Source organism: Macrotis lagotis, chromosome 2 (genome assembly GCF_037893015.1).
Source record: "Macrotis lagotis isolate mMagLag1 chromosome 2, bilby.v1.9.chrom.fasta, whole genome shotgun sequence".
Lineage (NCBI taxonomy): Eukaryota > Metazoa > Chordata > Mammalia > Peramelemorphia > Peramelidae > Macrotis > Macrotis lagotis.
The window spans coordinates 314,016,913-314,039,467 of record NC_133659.1 but is presented as its reverse complement, the minus strand read 5'-3'; the positions used below and the strand labels follow the sequence as shown (position 1 = coordinate 314,039,467).

The 22,555-nt window shown below is 41.3% G+C and overlaps 1 protein-coding gene and 1 non-coding gene across 2 annotated transcripts in view; one reads left to right on the top strand and one right to left on the bottom strand.

The window, feature by feature from the left end:
• Positions 1–2,866: 2,866 nt before the first annotated feature.
• TRNAD-GUC (transfer RNA aspartic acid (anticodon GUC)) lies at positions 2,867–2,938 on the bottom strand. Its single transcript has one exon. It is a non-coding gene; the product is annotated as a tRNA-Asp (tRNA).
• A 485-nt stretch (positions 2,939–3,423) lies between these two features.
• The window catches only part of LTA4H (leukotriene A4 hydrolase), a 35,152-nt gene continuing 16,020 nt past the window's right edge, over positions 3,424–22,555 (top strand). Inside the window, exons 1-8 of the mRNA XM_074226623.1 lie at positions 3,424–3,597; positions 10,439–10,569; positions 13,329–13,449; positions 14,798–14,866; positions 15,605–15,709; positions 20,095–20,147; positions 21,751–21,823; positions 22,215–22,355. Of these exons, the coding sequence (XP_074082724.1) occupies positions 3,439–3,597; positions 10,439–10,569; positions 13,329–13,449; positions 14,798–14,866; positions 15,605–15,709; positions 20,095–20,147; positions 21,751–21,823; positions 22,215–22,355 (852 nt within the window). The 5' untranslated portion in view covers positions 3,424–3,438. The remainder of the gene's footprint in view (positions 3,598–10,438; positions 10,570–13,328; positions 13,450–14,797; positions 14,867–15,604; positions 15,710–20,094; positions 20,148–21,750; positions 21,824–22,214; positions 22,356–22,555) is intronic.

The following is a 22,555-nucleotide window of genomic DNA, read 5'->3' as shown; positions in this document are numbered from 1 at the left end:
CCACCTAGCCACCCCCATTACTTTCAAGATCAAACATGACATCCTCCATCTGACATTTAAATCCCTTCATAAACTGGCCCCTCCCTCCCTTTCCTTCCTCCCTCATTTATTTTTGATCCCATGACACTAACTTCCAGGGTATTCCTCCAACACAACACTCCATTTCCCAATTCTGCCTTTTCAAGACCATCACCCATGCTTGAAATTCCTTCCTTTTTCATTTCTTCTTCCTCCTAGCTTCTCTGGCTTTCTTCTAATTCCAACTTTCAATAATAGCATCTTCTTTCTGTGATTATCCCCAAATTATTCTGTCCACATATTGCGTGTATATTGTTTTTTGCATATAGCCTCCACCATTAGACTTCTTGAGCAGAGGGACTGGTTTAGGTTTCTTTGTGTCCTCAAAGTTTAGCACATAGTAGGCATTTAATAATAATTTGCTGACTTAACAAATATCTACCTGACTGATTGAGAAATCAGGGTAGATTTTTTTCTTAATGTGTACAAGAGAAGAAGAGAATCCAATTTCAAGTAGAATATTCATAACTTAAATCCAGAACTTATTGGAAAACACCTTTTCCGGAAGGACTTAAGTGGAATTTCATATGGTCTTCTCTACATCATAGGGCTTATTTCTTGGCTATCTAAAAGGGGTTCCATGAAACCATCAACAACCAGGAAGAAACTTCTGAGAGGATGCAGTGTCCATGGTTCCTACAACTGAGACAGGCATAGGATTTCCTAGTCAAGAATATTCTCACACCTCAAATATCTCAATTACCAGATCCCATCTCTGGACGACTGGCATCTGACTGTGGTTGGGGAGGGTGGCCTTAAGTCTGCCCAAGGAAGAAGCTATCTGTTCAACTGGTCCTAATTTGTTTCTAGACTGTAGAATTACATGGGTGAGAAAGTATAGGGATTGGAGAGAGGAACAAAGCTGAATGTGATTCATGGCTCTTTTCTCTCTGATTTTTCTTTTGGTGCTCTCTTTCATTCCTTCACCACTTCAAGTAGCACCTGTAAACAGTAATTCCTAAATATATTTCTCTACATCTAATATCTCTCCCAAACTTCAGATGGCATCTACAAACAATTGCATGTTTCAGGGACACTTCAAATGTAGCTTACTCTTCATCATTTGTTCTTTCTGCTTTCATGACTTTTGTCAATAAGACTACCAAGTCTACCACATTTGAAAGTTGAATGTTATTGCTTATTGCTAATTCCAATGAATTTCACCATTCTCTTTTTGAATTTATTACTACTTTAACATTTTTTTTTTCAAATTGAGTTCAAAATTCTCTCCCTTCCTCCTATCCCTCCCCACCCATTGAGAAGATAAGTAATGTGTTATCAGCAAGTGTTTTCATAGCAGAATTACCTTGTCTGGATTAAAGCATTGATCTCCTAAGAGATCAATTCTTTGCTCTTCTCATCCATCCTTCAGATTTACCCGTGTACATCTGGTCATGCTAATCATCTGCTTTAAAAAACAAACAAAAAAATCAAGAGCAGGTCCCTATTGCTTAATGAGTGGAGTTCAGGTTCATTAAATTGCCATTCAAATCTCTCAATAATTTGTCTCTCCTCTGGCCTCTTGATTAAATTGAATTACCCTCCAGTCCTAGACATCAGTCTGATTTCTGAGGGCCTTTGCTCAGGAGACTTGGTATGTCTGAAAGTTCTTGGCTTCCTTGAAAGACACAGGTGAAAAAAGAATAAAAAATAAAATAAAATAAAATAAAAAAACCACAGGTGATCTGCACACCCATTGGGTATTCTTTTCTATTGTCTGCATCCTTATTGCATGAGATCCTTGTCTCCCTAGGGTCTTGCATATTTCACTGCGCACAGTAAGGTCCTCATTAAGTAGAATTTTTTCAATCCACAAAGATTTCTTGAATGCCTATTACTTAGAAGGTATTCAAAGGTGCAGAATCTGAGTCCTTGATCACTGATCACTAATTTCTCCAATTAGAGTGAGGCTCTTTTATGCCCCCACTTCCTTGCTGGCTGAGTAAAACAACAATGAAAAGGATTAGGTTAGAGTTCTAGAGCCTATTTTCAAATGTTTTTTTTAATAGGTTTTTCATTTGCACTGAATTTATTAAAAATTAAATAAAAAGAAAAAACAATTTTTAATTGGGTGTTTAATTTGCACTGAATTTATTAATAATTAAATTTAAAAAGATTTTTTAAAAATTTGGTGTTTTATTTGTACTGAATTTATTAATAATTAAATAAAAATTTTTAAAAAATTCGGTATTTTATTGGCACTGGATTTATTAATAATTAAATCAAAAGAAAAAACAGAATTATTTTTTAAAAATTCGGTGTTTTACTGGCACTGAATTTATTAATAATTAAATAAAAAGAAAAACAATTTTTAAAAAAATCGGCGTTTTATTGGCACTGAATTTATTAATAATTAAATAAAAAGAAAAACAATTTTTTAAAAAAAAATTCGGTGTTTTATTGGCACTGAATTTATTAATAATTAAATAAAAAGAAAAAACAGAATTATTTTTTAAAAATTCGGTGTTTTATTGGCACTGAATTTATTAATAATTAAATAAAAAGAAAAAACAGAATTATTTTTTAAAAATTCGGTGTTTTATTGGCACTGAATTTATTATTAATTAAATAAAATAAAAAAACAGAATTTTAAAAAATTTAGAATTTTAAAAAAGAATTTTAAAATTTAAAAAAGAATTTAAAAAAATTCTGTGGTTTGGCACTGAATTTATTTTGTTTTATTTGCACTGAATTTATTAATAATTAAATAAAAATAAATTAACCTTTTCATTTGCACTGAATTTATTGATAGTTAAATGAAAAGAAAAAAAACTAAAACAAGTTACGTCTCCCCGTCGGGGAATCGAACCCCGGTCTCCCGCGTGACAGGCGGGGATACTCACCACTATACTAACGAGGAGTACGGATAGAGAAGGCGCCAAGTGCTTTTACATCTTGGACCTTCTCGCCCCGCCCATGTTGACTGACAGGAGCCAATGAGCGAGAGAGGGCTCGGCTCCCGGCTGCCAATTCGGTTCGGCGGAGGCCCACGGTGCCACGTGGTGGGGAGGGGGAGGGGCTCGCCGCGAGGCTCCCCGCCTAGGCGGAGACCCCTTCCCCGGGGGGACGGGGTCCCGCAGGAGCCGGGGAAGCGCGGCTCCCCCCGGCCGCGAGGCCTCACGGGACTCGTAGTGCGGCGGCCCTTCCGGACTCGGCTTCCCGGCATGCCCCGGGCCGGCCGGCGGCCCCGCCCTCCCCGCGGCGGCCCCGCCCTCCCCGCGGCGGCCCCGCCCCCCCGCGGCGGCCCCGCCCTCCCCGCGGCGGCCCCGCCCTCCCCGCGGCGGCCCCGCCCCCACCGCGGCGGCCCCGCCCCCACACGGCGGCCCCGCCCTCCCCGCGGCGGCCCGGGTCAGTGCAGCCATGGCGGAGGCTCCCGACTGGTGCTCCCTGGCCTCGCCGGCCTCCGCGTGCCGCATCACGCACCTGCACCTCCGCGGCGCCGTGGACTTCGCGCGGCGGGCGCTGCGGGCCGCGGCCCGGCTCACCGTGAGCTCCCTGGAGGACGGCCTGCGCAGCCTGGTACGGTGGGCCCCGCCACCCCCGACCCCAGCTCCCCTCCCCCAGGGCCAGCCTTCCCCGGCCGCGGCCTCAGTTTCCCCGGCTGTAGAACGGGAGAGGAGCGCCCTGCCAGCCCCGGGCCCCCTCGGGCCTCAGCCTCCCGGAGGGGAAGAAAGAAAAAAGATTTTCAAAATTCGGTGTTTTATTGGCACTGGATTTATTAATAACTAAATAAAAAGAAAAAACAGAATTTTTAAAAAATTCGGTGTTTTATTGGAATTAAATTTATTAATAATTAATAAAAAGTAAAAACAGAATTTTTTTGAAATTCGGCGTTTTATAAGCACTGAATTTATTAATAACTAAATAAAAAACAATTTTTTAAAAATTCGGTGTTTTATTGGCACTGAATTTATTAATAACTAAATAAAAAGAAAAAACAGAATTTTTAAAAAATTCGGTGTTTTATTGGCACTGAATTTATTAATAATTAATAAAAAGTAAAAACAGAATTTTTTAAAAATTCAGCGTTTTATTGGCACTGAATTTATTAATAACTAAATAAAAGAAAAAACAGAATTTTTAAAAAATTCGGTGTTTTATTGGCACTGAATTTATTAATAATTAAATAAAAAGAAAAACAGAATTTTTTAAAATTTGGTGTTTTATTGGAACTGAATTTATTAATTAAATAAAAAGTAAAAACAGAATTTTTAAAAAATTTGGTGTTTTATTGGCACTGGATTTATTAATAACTAAATAAAAAGAAAAAAACAGAATTTTAAAAAAATTCAGTGTTTTATTGGAACTGAATTTATTAATAATTAAAAAGGAAAAACAGAAGTTTTTGAAAATTTGGTGTTTTATTGGCACTGAATTTATTAATAATTAAATAAAAAGAATAACCAGAATTTTTTAAAAGTTTTGTGTTTTATTGGCACTGAATTTATTAATAATTAAATAAAAAGTAAAAAAACGTGCCTCTGGCCCCAGACTAGGACCCCGGGACCCCCACGAGTCATGGCCCACCTTGGGCTTGTTTCTATAAACATATTTTTTTTTTTTAATTGAAGGCCATGGGGTTAAGTGATTCGTCCAAGGTCACACACTTAAGTGTCTGAGGTCGGACTTGACCTCAGATCCTCCTGCTTCCAGGACCGGTGCCCTATCCACTGTGCCACCCTGAAAAAGTAGCAGTTTTTTAAACATTCTCCAAGTTTCTGGTCATTCATAATTACAAGGTGCCCTTCATCTGAAGATCCCAAAGAGGGAGAATTTTAGAAACTGGAGACGGAGGAAAGGGATCGCCCCATTTCCCACAACTGCCCCTGACAGGGTTTGGGGGCACAGTGTAGGAAGGTGAGCCTCCTAAACCATATTATTAAGCCCAAGATTTCTGTGGCGGGGACAAGGGCAAGATCAGTGCATGAGGTTGTGACATTGGGCAGATGAGATAAGAGTAGGCCCGAGTCAGCCTCCTTTTCCACAAGTTCATTGTGGGCACGAGGCACTTTGTTAGGATCCAAGGAAGCCAGCTGGAAGCATCAGGTCCATGAGGCCTTCCTCCTCATTTTACAGGTGAAGACCTTGAGGCCCAGGTAAGAGACTGGCCCGGGGGTGGGGGGAGGAGGAGGAGAGGTCAGGTTTGAACCCAGGCCCCATTACATTGGAAAGACCATTCAGGGTGGCCTCTGGGCTCCCTGCCAGCTCTCAGCCTATTAACCTAAGTTTGCCCTTTTACATGTCTTTATCATGAATAAAGATCTGAGGCCACATGGCCTGGTTCTTCTCCCCCCGCCCCATGCACCCCAGCTCCCATGCTGTCCTCAGTAATTCTATCAAAAGGACACTTTGTTCCTGAGTTATGTACTTTGATCCACCTAAAGAATCTTTTGTTAAGATGGCAATATTGCCTGGGCAAGGCCAAAGCAAATTTATTTCACTGGAGTATTTTGCTCATTAAAAAAATGGAAACAACTACCCGTTGATTTAGAGAACTTTTATAGTTTGAACTTGTGTCCTGTGAAGTTAAGAATAAACAAATTAGCCTCGTTTTTCATGACTTTCTCCTGTTAGTTGGCAATGTGGTGAGCAGTGCCTAAGATCTAAATCAAGTGAAGAATAATTTTTGATTTGTTTCTCTCAGAAGAGGGCACTGCCATTAGCCAGAGCCGGAAGCTTTCACAGATGCTTAATTTCAGATGATCGAGGATGTTGGCAATAAAGTTCAATCTTCTTTTTAGGTTCTTTTTATAGTTTTAAAATTTCAATTAATGCTCATTCCTGTTACTCAGGGCAGAGTTCAAGGATTGTCCTAAAAAGTTTAGGTCTTTGAGATTCTGATGTTAAAAAAACTTTATAAGTTATGTTTAATGATTAATCTTAATTATCTCTATCACTTTTCAAGTAAGTTCAACCTTGGCATTCACGTTCTCTTCAGCCGGCACTACCCTACCCTACTCTCTCCTCCAACCTTATCTCTATGACCTCTTCATGCACACTGGGAATGTCTGTCATCTTGATTCCTTAGTATCTCCCTTACCAATCCTTGGGTGCCTTAGCTGTGGTGTCTCTCTACCTTGGGTCTAGCAGACCCTTTCTCCTCCTCGAAACTCATTGAATATCCTATTTATCCTAACTTCTCCTCGAAACCTTCCCAAACCAGCAGTTGGTTACAGACATCTGGGAATTGGACAAATCTCCAGGTCACTTATGCCATATAGAGCAATCCAGTTCTGCAGGTAACTTCTGATTCCCTGATCCTACTATAAACTCCATGGAGCCAGGGAGGATACCTTACTCATACTTCATATTTCCCCTTAGCACATGACTGTGTTCTCTGCACCTAAATCATTTACCAAAACATTGTTGAATGAACAAATGGAGAGATCTGTGGAAGACCCCAAATAAGGTGGGCCCCAAACCAAGAATTTAGAAGGGCATAGCTCAAAAGATTTTTTTTCCTAAAAAAGTTCAAATTTTTGAGAACATATTGTTTAAAAAATCTTTATAAATTATTGTGTTTAATAGTTCACCTTGATTGTCTCATTTTCACCTTTCAGGTAAGTTCAAACTTGGCATTCAAGGCCCTCCTCAATCTGACACTACCCTCCCTCCTTCTCCAGCTAAGTAATCTTTATCTTGGTTCTGAAGAACTCTTAATGAAGACTGATTCTAGTTTACTAAATTTTTTAAAAATTAATATTTAAAACTTAATTTGGCATCTAAAAGTTTTGCGCAGATGTTCTGAAGATAACATTAAGCCTTTTGTTAGCACTTTTTAAGGGATTCTTTCAGTTTATTGGAAAATATATTTATTAAACATCTCCTCTGTACAGAGAACCTTGTGCTAGATAGACCCTGGGGTAGAAAGCTAAAGCAAAAGCATGTAAGTCCCAGAGTGTTTCTCATGTAGGACAGATGTAACCCACTTTACTTTGGTGTATCAGTAGTCTGTCATTTTGTTGGGGTAGGATGCAGGTCCTCTTTACAGTTGATTATGTGGTCTTTTGTGGACAAAGAATTGTTGCCCCCTGCATCCATCCTGGTCCTGAGATTCTTTGGAGTTGGGCTGGTCATGTAAATTTTTCATCTAAATCCCTCTAGTTCATACTTTCCCAATCCAGTAGGATCTGCCAGTGCCTGGGTTCACCCTCACTCTTGAGATTCCAATGCCATGATAAGGCATTGGATTAGAAATATAATAGAGGAACACTTGCATACAGTTAGAGGTAAAACAGACATGGACAGCTTGATGATGCAGGGGCTAGAATGTGGGACTTGGAATTTGGAAGACTCCTTTTCCTGAATTTAATTCCAGCCTCAGACACTTCCTAACCATGTCACCCTCTTGTATGCTTCAGTTCCTCATGTGGCAAATGAACTGGAGAACTAAATTATAAACTCCTCTGGTATTTTTGCCAAAAGAACCCCCAGATAAGAGTCATGAAAAGTCAGACACAGCTGAAACAACAACAAAAAATTGGATGTGGAACTCGGGAAGTACTAGAAACCCGAATACTTGGGAAGTTCCGAGAACGATGACTTAATTCCTGGGGTACCAGTACTTTTTTTTAGGAGTCATTGCATTGGTCCCATCATCAGAGTTCTGGAAAGTCATCTGGCCAAATTGAATTCTACCATCTGCCTCTTGTGAAATCCAATACTCAATTTTCCTAAGAAGTGAGTCTCCTAACCATAACCAGAGGTTCCTGGAGGCTTAGATTTTGCATGCATCTTTTTAGTCATTCCATAAAGACCAGATAGGTTCCCATCCTTGCAAAATTTACAAGACAACTGGGTAAATGAAAAATAGCCTATATATATGGAAGACTGGAATTTTAGTTGTGTATAATCCAGAACAGAAGTGTCTGATCAAAGGACCATGAGCTGGAAAGGAACTTAGAGACTGTCTCAAGCACAACCCCCTCATTTTACAGTGGAGAAACTAAGGCACGGAGGCCGATGTTGTGTTGTCAACTTGTTCAGGATCACTCAGCTCCTAAGTGTTGGAGGTAGGATTAGCATTCAGATCTTTCTCTTTTTATCTCAAGACAATGTAATAGAAGATGAATGGAGTTCCCTTTTTTATTATACAAGTTCTAGATCATCAGATTCTCTGGTTCTGATCTTATTACCATTTTTTGGACTGTGTGCTGCTTACTGTAATATCAACTGAGCAGTGTGCCAACAACAGTTTATTTGGAAACTTCCTGTGAAGTTTGGAGCTTCAGTCTAAGAATCGATGCCAAGAGACAGGATGATAATGTTGGGAAAATTTGCTTTCATATGCTACCTCAGCCATACCTGGTTGTCCTAATGGGCAAGTTAACCTTTTGTTGCCACAGACAACTCCCTAAGACAAGAGTTTTCAAAGTGTGGTCCTGGGACCCTTGGATTTTTCTGTGGCCCTTTTAGGGGGGCTGCAACATCAGAATTATTTTCATAATCCTAAGATGGCTTTAATTTCTGTTGTAGTAAGTGAATCTTTTGCTATAACCTACTAAAAATCCCTCTCCCCTAAGGGAGAGCAGGTGCTGATCTGTTCTAGTGAAGGGTGTTTCCTCATGGAGAGAGCCGTACATGAATATAATCACACTAATGATCAAAAAAATCCATTGGTAAGGAAAGGAACACAAGTTCAACTAGGTTCAAAATATTTAGGGGGTGTTTAACAGAGGGCCTGGCACAGAATAGGCTTTCAATAAATATTAATTGATAGTACTTAAAAGATATCAGAACTAGGGAGGGAGATAATAACTGACATTCCGTACTGTTGGAAGTTTTGCAGAATGCCAACATTTATTCTCTCATTTGGTCTTACCAAGATTCTTTTATATTAGGAGATTGTGGGAAGGATTGAGAAATGGCTAAGGAGCACTTGTATGAGGGGTGAGAGGAGGAACCAGATTGGGAGAAGCAGGATAATAGAGTCTCAGAAGTCACAGGGAGGGCTGTCAAATTTGGGGAATTTATAGTAAGGACTTTAAGAGACCTTGAATGTGGTGATTCCATTAGTAACCTTCTAGGGTGCCTTTCCAGTAGAGTGGATGACAAGTCAGATGGCAGCCAAGGTTGCATTGGAGTTAAGCAGAGAGTAGATGATAAAGATATTGAGGCAGTCAATGTAGACAGAAAAGTTTTATGTGAAAGCAAAAAGAGAATAGAACGGTGACTAAAGAGTAGCAACAGCAAATGAGGAAGATTTTTAAAGACAGGGAGTAACCAGTAAAAAAGAGAAATTGAAAATGGCAGAAAGCAGTTCTTAGGATGTGTGGTAGGAGGCAGAAGTGGCCAGGGGAAAGAGGATCTGCACTCAGGTCTCAGTTCTGATGCTGTTATCTAGCTGACTCTGGGGGGGTCAGTCACTGTCCCTGGACCTTAGATTCCCTTTGTATAAAATGAAAGGATTAGACTAGATGGCCAGTTCTAGATCTGTGATTTTGTGGGTAATTTATTAAGTGTTCATTTTGTATGATACCCTGTGGACATAACCGATTTCCATAGCCAAGGTAACATTTATTTATGCATTATTTTTCTACTCAGCTCTGTTATCTTTCAACATATGGGGGTCATGGGTTCCAGAAAGTGGAACCTGGAACGTGTGAGTCCTGAGTTGATCAATCAAATGGGTATACTGGAGAGCCAGAGCGGCAAACAGCTCTACGATTATTTGGATGGCTTGGTGAAGCCAAGGCTCTCCTAACAGCCGTCGAAGGTTAGGAGTTGAAATCTTTACCTATAAGGTCTGCCTCTGCACTGCCCTGGTTGTGTAACCCTAAGCTAGGCAGCTCCCTCACCAAGCTGTAGGCCCGGCACTTGCCGAGATGTTGCAGAACTGACAGTGGTTATCAAGACAGGGTGTCCTAAAAAGCTCAGTTCTTTTTAAATCCGTTTAGGCTTTAAGAGCTTAAAACTAAGCCCATAGATGTGTCCCTCTTTCTGAAACATGCTGACAACATGTCCCTGGACAAGTCACTTCACCTCTAAGTGCTCAAGGTAACAGAGTCAGAGAAGGTGGTAATTGCATTGTTAAAGGGCATTTCCTCCCTTGGGAGTTCTCTGTTGCAGGGAAATCACGGGTCAGCTCTGTAAAGCCATGTCTGTCTGTATCCAGGCTGTAGCCAAACCTTTTCCAGAAACTTACAGTGAAATTTCTGTTTGACTTTGGGCTCATATTTACAACAACTTTGGACTCACCGGCCCCCATTCATTTACCCAGCATTTGACTTTTCATAATCAATAACCTGTATTTATCATAGCACAAATTCAAGCTACAGTTCTTTGGGTGCCTAAAATAACATTTCTTTCTTTGCTTCTGTTTCTTACAAAACTCAGTTTTAAAATATTGATTTTATTCCAGACTTTGGATACGAAGGATCTTAAAATAGAAAAAGTCGTGATTAATGGACAAGAAGTTCCATTCACTCTGGGCGAGAGGCAGAGCTTCAGAGGATCTCCACTGGAAATCACTCTTCCTGTGGCACTGAGCAAGTATGGTTATCACTTTCCCTTGTAGTTCATAGACAGTAGAGTCTTAAATTAATTTTAGAAGAAAGTAATGGTAATGCTTTTTCCCCTCTAATGGTAATTTTTTTTCCCTCTCGACCTTCACTTTTCAGTTCCTAGTTTGAATGGAAGTTAGAATACTAAGTGTGTGATTTTATGAGGAGTGGTATCAAGAGACTCTTGATTTAAGGATTTGTGATGGCTAACTCACACCAAATAGATAATAGATAAAGAAAGTGCTGACTATAGCCTAGCAATAGGGGAAAGAATTTTAAGAATGCTTAAACCTATGGTTCAGTTTTAAAGTAAAGTCAGAAGAAAGTTTGCTTAAAATTAATTTGCATGAAGGAACCCCAGAGATCATTTAGTTCAACATCCCATTTTACAGATGAGGAAATTGAGTGTCCATATCCAGTTGGATTATTAGAGCCAGGATTAGAATTTCGGTCTCCAAATTTCCAGGCCCAACCACTGCCACTTTTGGCTGCTGTTGAGTTTGTCCCTCCACAATTCTAGATATTGAATTACCATTTATGTTGAATACCGATTTATAATCAGACTCCTGGCTGTACTCATTTTCCTATGTTATAGTTAATTCTGCCTCTTACTTCATCAAGAAGATTGAAACCACCTGAGTAATCACTCCACCTCCTCCTTTTCTCAAAACTTTTCCATACTCACTTTCTGCAGAAAAGGGATTCGTCGCCCTCAGAGCGTCTGATCTCCCTCTCTGTGCCCTCAGTCCCATCTACTCCACTAGGACCTGGATTACAGTTAGCACCAGAGTTGGGCATGGTGGTATGTGCCCACTGACTTGGCTCCTGATGATGAGACTAAGGCTGGCAGAGCTCTGGAGCTCAGGAAAGCTGAGGGTGCAGTGGGCTAAGTCAAGCAGATTTATGTACTTTGTTTGGAATTAACTATGGTGATTCTCAGTGAACTATGCCACCAGTTTGCTTAAGAAGAGGGAACCACACCCATGAATAGCCCCTTCATGTCCAGCCTGGGCAAGAGAGGTGGAGCCCAGCCTGTGAGGACAATCACCCCCTCACTAGCTTTATTCATTTTTGCAAATTTAATTTTTTTGATGAAAAAGTTTATCTATAATAAATATACGGATTCAAGCAAAACCAGCTCCTCCATTAACTGTGTCCAGAAAAAGGGATTCCAAAAGTTGTGGTGTAGTTGTAAGTTATTAAAAACTATCTATTAACACCTAAAACTGCCTGATGACCCCATTAAGACCCCATTAAGTCTCATTCCCCTATTTTTTGGAGCCGGGTAGCCTGCTACATCATGGATTTTCTGGACTTGTGGTTAGCCATTGCATTGATCAGAGATCATAAGCCTTTTTTAAGTTTCCTACACTTAAGATGTTATTGTGTAGATTTTTTCTCCTGGTTTTGCTCACTTCCCTCTGCATCAATTCATACAAGTTTTCCTAAATTTCTCTGAAACCATACCCTTCATCATTTCTTATAGTATAGCGATGTGCCACCACATTCATATCCATCCCAATTGATGGATAGTCTCTTAGTTTCCCTTGTCCCCAAAGGGAAAAAAAAGCAACAATCAATAATCCTATTCCTCATTGTTATGCCCCTGGAATCTCTTCCTTCTCTGACTCCTGTCTGCTCACAGACACTCTCAGACTTATCCTCTCCCAAGGAAGTTCTGCTTCTGATCCTTCTTCCCTATTCCTCTACTGGGTTCTGTAATCTTTGTTCTCTTCCTCTGCCAGACTTCTTGAGAAAATAGTTTAGACCTAGCGCCTCAACTTCTTCTCCACCAATTCTCTCATCAGCATCTTGCAGCCTGACTTGGGTCCCCACTGCTCAACTCAGACTTCCCTCTTAGTTATCACTAATAATATCCCTCTGATGGCCAAGCCGAGGTTGGCCTTCAAACTCTCTGTGACATTCAGGACTGTTGACCACATCCTCTTACTGACCAGCTTCTCCTTCCTTGGCTTCTGCATCACAAACATCACCATGTTGGCTCCTTTGTCTCTGATCCCTGACCAGCCCTGCTCTGGGCTGTCAAGGACAGTGCTCCGGCCAGAAGCCAGATCTAAAGCCCCTTGTCTAGATAATGCTTTCTGCAAATGGCTAACAGAGCTTTTTGCTCATTTGTTGGTAAGCACCAAGTCCTGAGTCTGCATTGCACAGGAAAAATGACATAGGCAGGATCTCTGTTTTTCTTTCACCTTGCACATAGCCTAGGAGACCCTTTGTGTTTGATTTGGGTCATAAGGAACTTTGCTTTTATTTCTTACTGGTGACTGGAAAAGCAGGACCAAGTTGATTATTATTCCTGCTTAGTAGTTCTTCTGAAGTAGGGATTCCCCACCTTTCTTGGATCTTAGAGCCCTTTGGCCATGCAGTGAGGGCTGGAAAACTCAGTCATGCTTGTAGGTGCCAAAACAAAGTAGATAGAATTGCACAGGACATCAGTTATAGCAGAAGACAGTTAGCCAGATAGTTAAAAACCAGGGTCACAGACCCACCCAAGGCTCAGAATCCCTGGTTTGTCATTCATTGATTTTTGCACTGAAATGTAAAGGAATGCCCCATGTGGAGCCTCTCCTGGAAGGACTTGGGGGCAGTTTGGGTGGGTCTTTAGGGGATGGGTGTTATTTTAATGAAGCTGTGACGTAGTTCAGTAGTGATGCCATCAGTCCCAGAGCTCTTTCCCAGCACATCCTATCCACCGGCTGCTCATATGTATGTGTTTGTTTCCCACAGAAAGCAAGAAGTGGTGGTGGAGATTTCCTATGAGACATCTCCGCAGTCTTCCGCTCTACAATGGCTCACCCCTGAGCAGACATCAGGGAAGAAACATCCTTATCTTTTCAGTCAGTGCCAGGTGAGAGGGCACTTGGGCTAAAGGGTCAGACAGTTAGATGTTCCACCTGGGGCTCAGTGCCAAAGATACCAAGAAAGGGAATAGTCAGACCCCGCTCTCCCAGAGCTCACAGTCGGATGAACGAGGCAGCCTGCCAACAACTGGGCTTCCACAAGCTATAGGCAGGATCAGCCAGAGGTTATCTTAGAGGGAAGGCCCTGGAACTGAAGCTTCCTGTAGAAAAAAGGTGGGCTTTGAGCTGGTTCTTGAAGGAAACCAAGAGAGGACACAGTGAGAGAAAAGGTATCTGTGGGAGGAACATCCAAAAGGCCAATGCTACTGGATCACAGCATACATGTTGGGGAAAGGTATGAGGTGTGCGAAGACAGGACAATGAGGGGCAGGTCACAAAGGTTTCTGAACACCCAAGAGAGTACTTTATATTTGATCTTTGAAGTACTGGGGAGCCACTGAAATGTGTAAAGTGAAAGGATGTCAAAAACTTGCGCTTTAGCATGGAAACAATGTAAAGACTAACAGATTGCCTTCTGAGGGAGGTGGGGGAGGGAAGTGAGATTTGGGGATAAATTGTAAAATTCAAAAATAAATAAAGTTATTAAAAAACCCCCAAACCTTGGACTTCAGGAAGGCTGCTTGGTCATTTGAATTGAGTGGCAGGTGGACTGGAGGGAGACTAGAGAGGTTAATGGAGAGCCTGAGCTTTGTTCTCTTTGGAGGCAGATGGCCATTTGTATGCCCCCTTTTTAATCAGGGAGTCTCTGCTTCATCTCTGAGGGCTCTCCTGGGTCTCTGACCAAGGACGAGCTAGCGTTGGGCTTTCCTGGCGGGAGCTGGGATGGTTGTCTGGCTCTCCTGAGAGGTAGGAGGGAGTCAGGATTCCTCTCATCCTCTCCCCCAAAACGGTGGTTTACAAACATGAGCTTGTGGGTCTACTAACAGTTTCCATTGACTCTCTGATATACCAAACCTTTAGGCCAAGTGGATGTGAGAAGGAAGGTTAAGATGCATGAAGAAGTTAAAATTGGGGAAGGCCAGGACGGCTCAGTCCTCCCATCTGTGCCTTCCTAGAGTTGACTCTGGGACTGCAACCTCTGGAAACTCTAGTCAGATGAACTCCAACTATGGTCCTAGCTGGTACAGAGAAAGATGGAACAGAATCCCCTCCTTAGGGAGAGACAACACGCAGACAGCTGCATACCAGCCAGAAAGATTCAGGGAAAGTGGGGGCTGTCACCAGAAGGAAGGCAGCTGTTGCTGTGGCAGAACTGCAAAAGCCTACCATGTACACAGATGGGAAACAAAGCTTTTATGCCCGTTCATGGACTATCCTTTCTCTTCCTCTGCCCAGGCCATCCACTGCAGAGCCATTCTTCCCTGCCAGGACACTCCCTCTGTGAAGATGACCTACAGCGCTGAGGTAGGGGGCCAGGCCTTCCAGGGAATGCCATGAACTGTCCCTCTGCCCAGGACTGACGTTATGCTTGTGGGACCAGGTCATTACACGACCACTTGATGGCTGGAGAAGAGTTTCCCAAATTAAATCTTGGCCCAAGGGCTGTGAGCTGAGACATGAACTATCGCTTGGAAGCGTCCCAGTGAAATCAGTGTCCAGCAATCTGAATATGAAAATGAGAGAACTGTTCTGAGTTGGGATAGGTAGCGTTTAAAAACGAGCCTGTTAAAAACATCCAAGTGGGGAGAGGTTTGTAAAAGAGTCAGAACTTAAAGCAACTCTCTTTTCAAGGTTAAGAGGGTTCTCGGTTGAGTTGACAGAGAGAGGTATATGGATATCTTTAAAGGTGATGCTTACAGAGTGACTCATGCAGACAAGTGCATCACAAAAGTCCAAGCATTCCAGAACCAGGAACCATATAAGTGTTGCCAAATAAATGGGGTCTTGGGAGGACCCTTCTGAGGATCTGATAGCCCCGGATCTTAACATAAACACTATGGTGGAGAGTGCCCAGCCTCAGAGGTCAAGAAACCAGGATTCCTCACTACCTCATCTGAACCCCCAAACTAATGTTTTACGTAACTAAAGCCCAGTGCTGGTCCTCCAGCTCTATATTTAGCAGAGGTTCCCTTCTCTCTCTGTGTTAAATAATGCAGGTTGAGTTTTGTTTCTAATGGGAAGTCGGCATTTCTTTCTGATTAGGTATCAGTTCCCAAAGAACTGGTGGCTCTTATGAGTGCTGTCCGTGATGGAGAAGCCCCTGATCCTGCAGATGCCAATAGGAAAATCTACAAATTCATACAAAAAGTAAGATGATAGTCCAAACTATTTGTTTTCAAGGAGTTGCCCTTTTTTTCTTTCTGTTTTTCCACTTTACATCCTAATTGTTTATGGTGCAACATTCAAATCTAAAATGAGGATGTTTTCCTTTCCTAGTTTCTTTTGAAAATGTTTTCTGTTTTTTAAATCTTTAGAGACAAAAGTTTAGATTATCAAGATTTAGGTGGTAGCTGTGGGTAGCTGTGGGTTAGCAATTATCTAATAATGTTAGCCAGTGAGTGTTCAGATGGGGGTAAATGAGGAAACATTGAACCAATGAAACCGAGTTTTCTTTTAAGAAATTTTACCAAAAGCCATAGGGACTTCCTTTTGTCATTTTTACAATAAGGGTATTAGAGTGTAAATTTTTATAACACTAAATTTATTATAGAGTATACTTCTTTAATATAAAATATATTTTACCATTGGTAAAATATTCAGATTTTTGTGCTTCAACAACAAATCTTTTTTTTTTTCGATTTTTTTTCCAAGGCAATGGGTGTAAGTGGCTTGCCCAAGGCCACATGGCTAGGTAATTATTAAGTGTCTGGGGTCGGATTTGAACCCAGGTACTCCTGACTCCAAGGCCGGTGCTCTATCCACTGCACCACCTAGCCGCCCCAACATATCTTTTTTCATGTGAGAGAAAAGAAATGTTGGAAAGTTATCAGTGATTTTGAATTAATTTGTAGATCTCTCCCAAAGTTTCCTTCTGCCCCCTGCTCTCTTAACCTTACTTGCCAGCCATAACTTGGCTAACCTTAGATGGTGTGAATGCCAGCCCCAATTTTTCGACTAGCTTGCCATGAGAACTTGACCTGCTCTGAGGATGCTCCTGTGACCTCAGCTGTTCTTCTGGCTCTGCTTCTTCATCTCCAAAATGAAGGGACTAGACTAAGTGATCTTGGGGAGTGGGTGGGGAAAAATTTCATTTTTGATGGAAAATTGACTCTTCAATTTAATAAAAACAGAAGGAAGGTGTGAACTCTGCTTGAAGGAAAAATGGTCCTTAAGTGAGAAATTAGAGTAGATGTTCTCTAATATAGAAATATCCATCCCTAGTCTAATATCAATAGGTTGTCTCAAAAGTGTTAGAGCGGTTTTAAGTTTTCAGTTTCATACTGCACCAAGACTTTTGGGACATGTGCGTGTGCAGACAAATGTAAACTTGTAAACAAAACTCAAGCAAAGTATAGAGGTATACACTGTAATGATGGTTAAGTGAAATGGCACAGAAGAATGAATGAAGGGTGATTAAGCATTTACCATGAGCTGACTCTGGGTTAAGCCTTGAAGGCTACAAAGCATCCCTGGCTTTTCAAAAGCTCACATTCTAAAGGGACAGATGACGCAGGAATGAATGCATGCATGAATCTGCATGTATTAAACACTTACTGAATGCATGAGATACAATGCTATCTGCTGGGATTACTAGCCGGAAAGGCAGGGCTTGCCCTCCAGGAGTCACGTGGATAAAGTTAGAGCTGGAAAGTTGGTGGCCAGGTGGAGGGAGAAGGGAAAAGAGGCCTAGTGGGCAGGCCTGTGGTTTGGAAGGGGTCAGAGTGGGTCTGGTGACATAGTTCTCTCAAGGTTTCTCAAAGACCCCAGGGCTCCAGGGTACACAGGGCTGCCTCCCAGACCAAGCCCCCAGGTACTTTGGTCATCAATTTGTTCAGAGCAAGCAAGGTTTTAGACCCTGACCCAACATATGTGGCTGGAGATTTGATGCTATTTTACGTTGTTTTGATTTACTTAGAGGCAGTGTAGTGTAGGAGAGAGCTAGCCGGCTTCTCTGTCCACTCCAGGGAAACCTGTCTTTAAGTCTCGCTACTAATACAGCCTGACCACGTGATCTCAGTGTGCCAGAGTGCTGTCTGAAACTAGCTTGTCCTTCTTTCTCGAAGAAGATCAGGACATCAGGGAGGTGACGCCCTGATAAGTACATGAATTGGATTTGAATGCTAGGTCACCAGCCTCCCTTTCTCCTCCAGAGCCATCTGGATCCAGTGGCCAGATATGGGTCAGGACGACTGGAGATGACCCTGGATGACCTAAAATGATAAAAGTAATGAGATATCTGAGGTTCAGGAAAACCTAAATTCAAGTCCTGTTTCAGATACTAGCTGTGACCTTGAGCAAGTGACTTAATAGCTGTGTTGCCTTAGTTTTCTCAACTGTAAAATGATAATAGCATCTGCACTCCAGAGTAGTTGTGAGGATCAGATGAGATTTAACTAGATCCCAGCTAGTGTAGATGTTGAATTCCCTCAAGGTGTCAAATTATTTGAATTGTCACTCCATATTTCCATTAGAAACCAATGACTATATTTTTATAATTATGTCTTCAAACCATGCAAATTAGAAGCCATGTACCTACTTCAGTATATTCAGTATTTGCATTCATCAGAACAGCTGTAAAATATATAAAGTACTATTAGCTTCAGGTGTTATTAGCTATTCTTTTTCTTAATTTTAAAAAAGGTGATGGTCTGTATTGAAGTCACCTGCACCTGGAGCCATCCTAAGTCCAGCCCTGGTCCCTTTCCCTTTGCTTTCCCAGTTGTTATGTTGTTCTCTTAGCATTGTATCATTTACTAACTTTGGACTCTTTTCTTTGAGGTCTGTGTATTTGTGACCTTATACTCCTTTGGACCTGTGATTTCCTCAGTGTATGAATTTCCTGCACATATGGTGATTGCACCTCACCCTTTTTTGTCATGCTATGTGGTGTTTGCCCATCTTGTCCTACAGATCAAATGCAGGAGACCACCCAGCATGCCAGCAAGTCTGTTTATGAGCAGATCCAAAGTTAATACTTGTATTTAGAATACCTTAAGCCATGGTTTTCCTAGGGCTATAAATTTTCTTAAATCCTTCCTCCTGCTTCTTCTCCTTTGACCAAGAAAGAGATCCCAGAATCTCAGTCCCAGATGGTGCCTCAGAAGACATCTAGCCCAGGCTCTTCCTGAAGCTGCATCTCCTCTAGAACATACATCTCTGGAAGATGGTCACCCAACTTCTCCCTAGGGCAGCTAGGCGGTGCCATGGTCAGCAGTCAGGAAGACTCATCTCCTGAGTTCAAATGTGCCCTCAGACACTTACTGGTTGGGTGTCACTGGGCAAGACACTTCAACCTGTCTGCCTTTGTTTCCTTATCTATAAAATGAGTTGGAGAAGGAAATGATAAATCACTCCAGTGTCTTTGCCAAGCAAACCCTAGCTGGAGTCATGAAGAGTTGGGAGAGACTGAAAACAACCTTGCAGTCACCTCTCCTTGCACCCTTCAGGGTGGCCGTTGTTTTCCAGTTATTCCCCTATATTGAGTTACTGCTGGAGCCCCAATGATTCCTTTGTCTGGATTCAGCTCTGGACACTGTATTAGGAAGGACACCGTCAAACTGGAGCACTTCCAGTGAAGGGGATGGAGCAACTGAGTTGCCCTAGCACTGGAGACTCAGGACCTCGATCAGAAGACAGGAGGCTCAAGGGGCATGAGAGCCTTGGAAGGAGCAATCAGATGCATTGAAAGGGGTAGCCCAGTTTTGCCACAGTGGTTGGAAGCTTCAGGTTAATCATGAGAGCTGTCCCAAGTGGGTGGGATCTGTCCAGAGACAAAGGTTTCCCATCCCTGGAGGCTCCCTGGGGGAGCCCCTTACCCTTCCTTCAGATAGGAGTTGGGTTCAGTGACCTCTTTAGTTTTTCCCAGTTCTGTGGTTCTTATCCAGGAGTCTTGTGTTCCTACATCATGCGGGTTTTTAAATGGATCTTGCCACATGTCCTGTCTTATAAAAACCCTTTAAGTAAGGAATTGATTTATCCAGAAGATTTCCCTCTTATAGTACCTCAAACTAACAAAAAAAGGAAGATTTATAAAACCAGGAATTCTGGAAAATGGGTCTGACACTTTAGAATTATGGAAATAGTGTTCCTATGTTAAATTAGTAAAAAAGCAATAAAGACAAAGTACCTACAACCCTTATGGGTGATGTTCTAATAAGACAAAGGAAAAAATATCTAATAGCCTTTTGTCTTTAAGAGATGTTTAAAGTATGTTAACCCATTATCCATTAATAACATAAATTGGGGAAAAAAAAAAAGCCCAACCAAGTTCATGAGCCAAAGCAGAAGTCTTTCTTCCTCGTGGAAATAAAGGGAAATGAGAGAAACTGTCTTGAAATGGGATTGCACCAAGACCTTGAGCTATCCTGTCCCTCCAAAGGTGAACTTCTTGTGACAGGAGTAAAAGACCAGTGCTTTGTGTTCTCCTAGAAAGGGGAACTTATTTTATTTTTCTACTTCCATTGTCTCTCACACGGGCAGTTTTTGGATTGTAATGCAAATATATGTTTGTTTGTTTTTTTTGCCTCCCCCAGGTCCCAATACCTTGCTATCTGATCGCTCTTGTTGTTGGGGCCTTAGAAAGCAGGTAAGCAGTTGTATGCTTGGCTTGAAGTCAAAGGGAAGATCAAACTTGGAGCAGCAAGAGGAATTAGTCCCCTGAACTTTTCATGGATGTTACAATGAGCAGCTTATTCATTTATTGCTTAAGATGCATGTGACCTTTTAGGAAAGATCTTAAAAATCATCTTGGATGTGAAATAGAGATTTAGATTAATCATTTATTGCTGTTTTATTATTGCCCTGAGTATTTGCCTGAAGAGCTAACTAGCACCCTCTTTCACAGTTTACCCAGAGTCTCATTTTTAAGAATAAATTCTTATTTGTATCTTCTGTTTTACACATCACCAGAATATCTCCCAGTATCTCACTCTACCTCCCAGAGAGCCATCTCATATAACAAATAATTTTTTTTTGGCAAGGCAATGGGGTCAAGTGACTTGCCCAAGGCCACACAGCTAGGTAATTATTAAGTGTCTGAGGTTAGATTTGAACTCAAGTCCTCCTGACTCCAGGGCCGGTGCTCTATCCACTGCGCCACCTAGCCTCGCCAACAAATAATTTTTTAAAAGGTAAAGTGGTAGAAGAGAAAAAAAATATAGAAAACTGATTAGTCCATTGAAAAAGTAAAAACATATGCAATGTACCACACCAAGGAATTTGCCACTTTTGCCAAAGAATAGGATGGCAACATCTTCTCTGATCTCTTCTTTGGTATATAATCTTATTTGTTAATCTCTCCAAGGAATAGTGTCAGTAACAAACTCTTCTACTTAGAAATGCTAGGGTAGAAATTATAGGGGATGGGTGGAAACAGACTTTTAATGAAGCAAAAAAAACCAAACAAATGATTTTTGGTTTTGTTCTTACCAAGGGTAGTCTAACCCATTTTAATGAGAGCTTACTTGAAGAGGATATTTAATAATTTATTTGCTGCTCAGAGACATAGTTGCCATAATATCTCTTTGAAGTTTAGTCCTTCTTGTCTCAATGATGCAACTTCCTGGAGATGTGAAGAATTCTTATTCCTGTCTGCTCAGCTATAATTCTGTTCTTCAAGAACAGAGGTCCTTAACCTCTTGTATTTCTTGTATCCTGAATCCCTAGATTGGCAGAATCTAGGGAAACTTATGGGTAAATCCTTTCTCAGAATCATGTTTAAAATGCATAAAATTAAATAATAGGATTACAAAGAAACCAGTCATCAGGTTAAGCAGTTTACTTTTAGAGATAGTTGGGAGCCACAGTGCACTGGCCCTGGAGTCAGGAGGGCACAAGTTCAAACTAGCTTTTTGACCCTGGGCAAGTCACTTAGCCCCTATTGCCTCAAAAAATGAAGAAGTAGCAGCTTATTTCTAGCTATCTGCCTGCTTGTATTGGGAGGGGAAAAGAGTATGCTCCCCACTCCCACCCTGAACCCACTTGATGTCATTTCTCTAATGTGCCAGGTCATGCCTCCCTGTAGAAGTGTGCTGATAGCCAGGTGAAGAACATTAATTTTGTGTAGAGGACCCATCTCCTCTTCATTACTTTCCCAGGCAATTGTCCTTCCCCATTGCAGTATAGGGAATTTGATACAATATCAAAAGATGGACTTGAATTTAAAAATTGATTGAAGTATGATTTTACAGAAAGATTGGCCCAAGAACATTGGTGTGGTCTGAGAAAGAACAGGTGGAAAAATCTGCTGTGGAATTCTCTGAGGTTGGTGACTGACTTCTTACTTTTAACCATTGTAATTTATTGTAAGTTATTTTTGTGATCAACAGGATTATATAAGCATATCATCCATCCCATTTTCTGAAACAGAGTGTTTTTGTTTTATGTCATTTATATAATCCTAATGTATTCCTCCTCCTTTCCCTTCTCAAAAGACATCCTTTAACAAAGAATAAAAGGGAGGGGAAAAATTTCAGCAAAATGAACCAATGTGTTGAAAAAAAATCTGACATTATATAGTGTTCCAGGCATAGTTCCTCACTTCTGCAAAGAAGCTGGGGAAGCGAATAAGGCATCTTAGTAAGTTATATATAACTGTTAAGTGTAATATTAAACAGGAACCTTTACAGAAAGCAATCTGAATTACTTTCTCCAGACTGAACGGATGTTGAAAATTGCAGAAGATCTGGGAGGACCTTACGTTTGGGGACAGTATGACTTGCTGGTCTTGCCACCTTCTTTCCCTTACGGTGGCATGGAAAATCCTTGCCTTACTTTTGTGACCCCTACTTTGTTGGTAAGTACTAACATTTGTACAATTTGAGGCCATTCAGTCATCCTCAAAAATGTCCCGAAAAGGGAAGAATCTTGGAATCTTTGTATCATGGGAACAGATATTTTCACTTATTTACCTAATTTTTATTGACAGTTTTTTCCATTGTAAATTATTACAGCTAGTTGTTACAATTCCATTTTTCAAAACAGTTTTTAAAACCT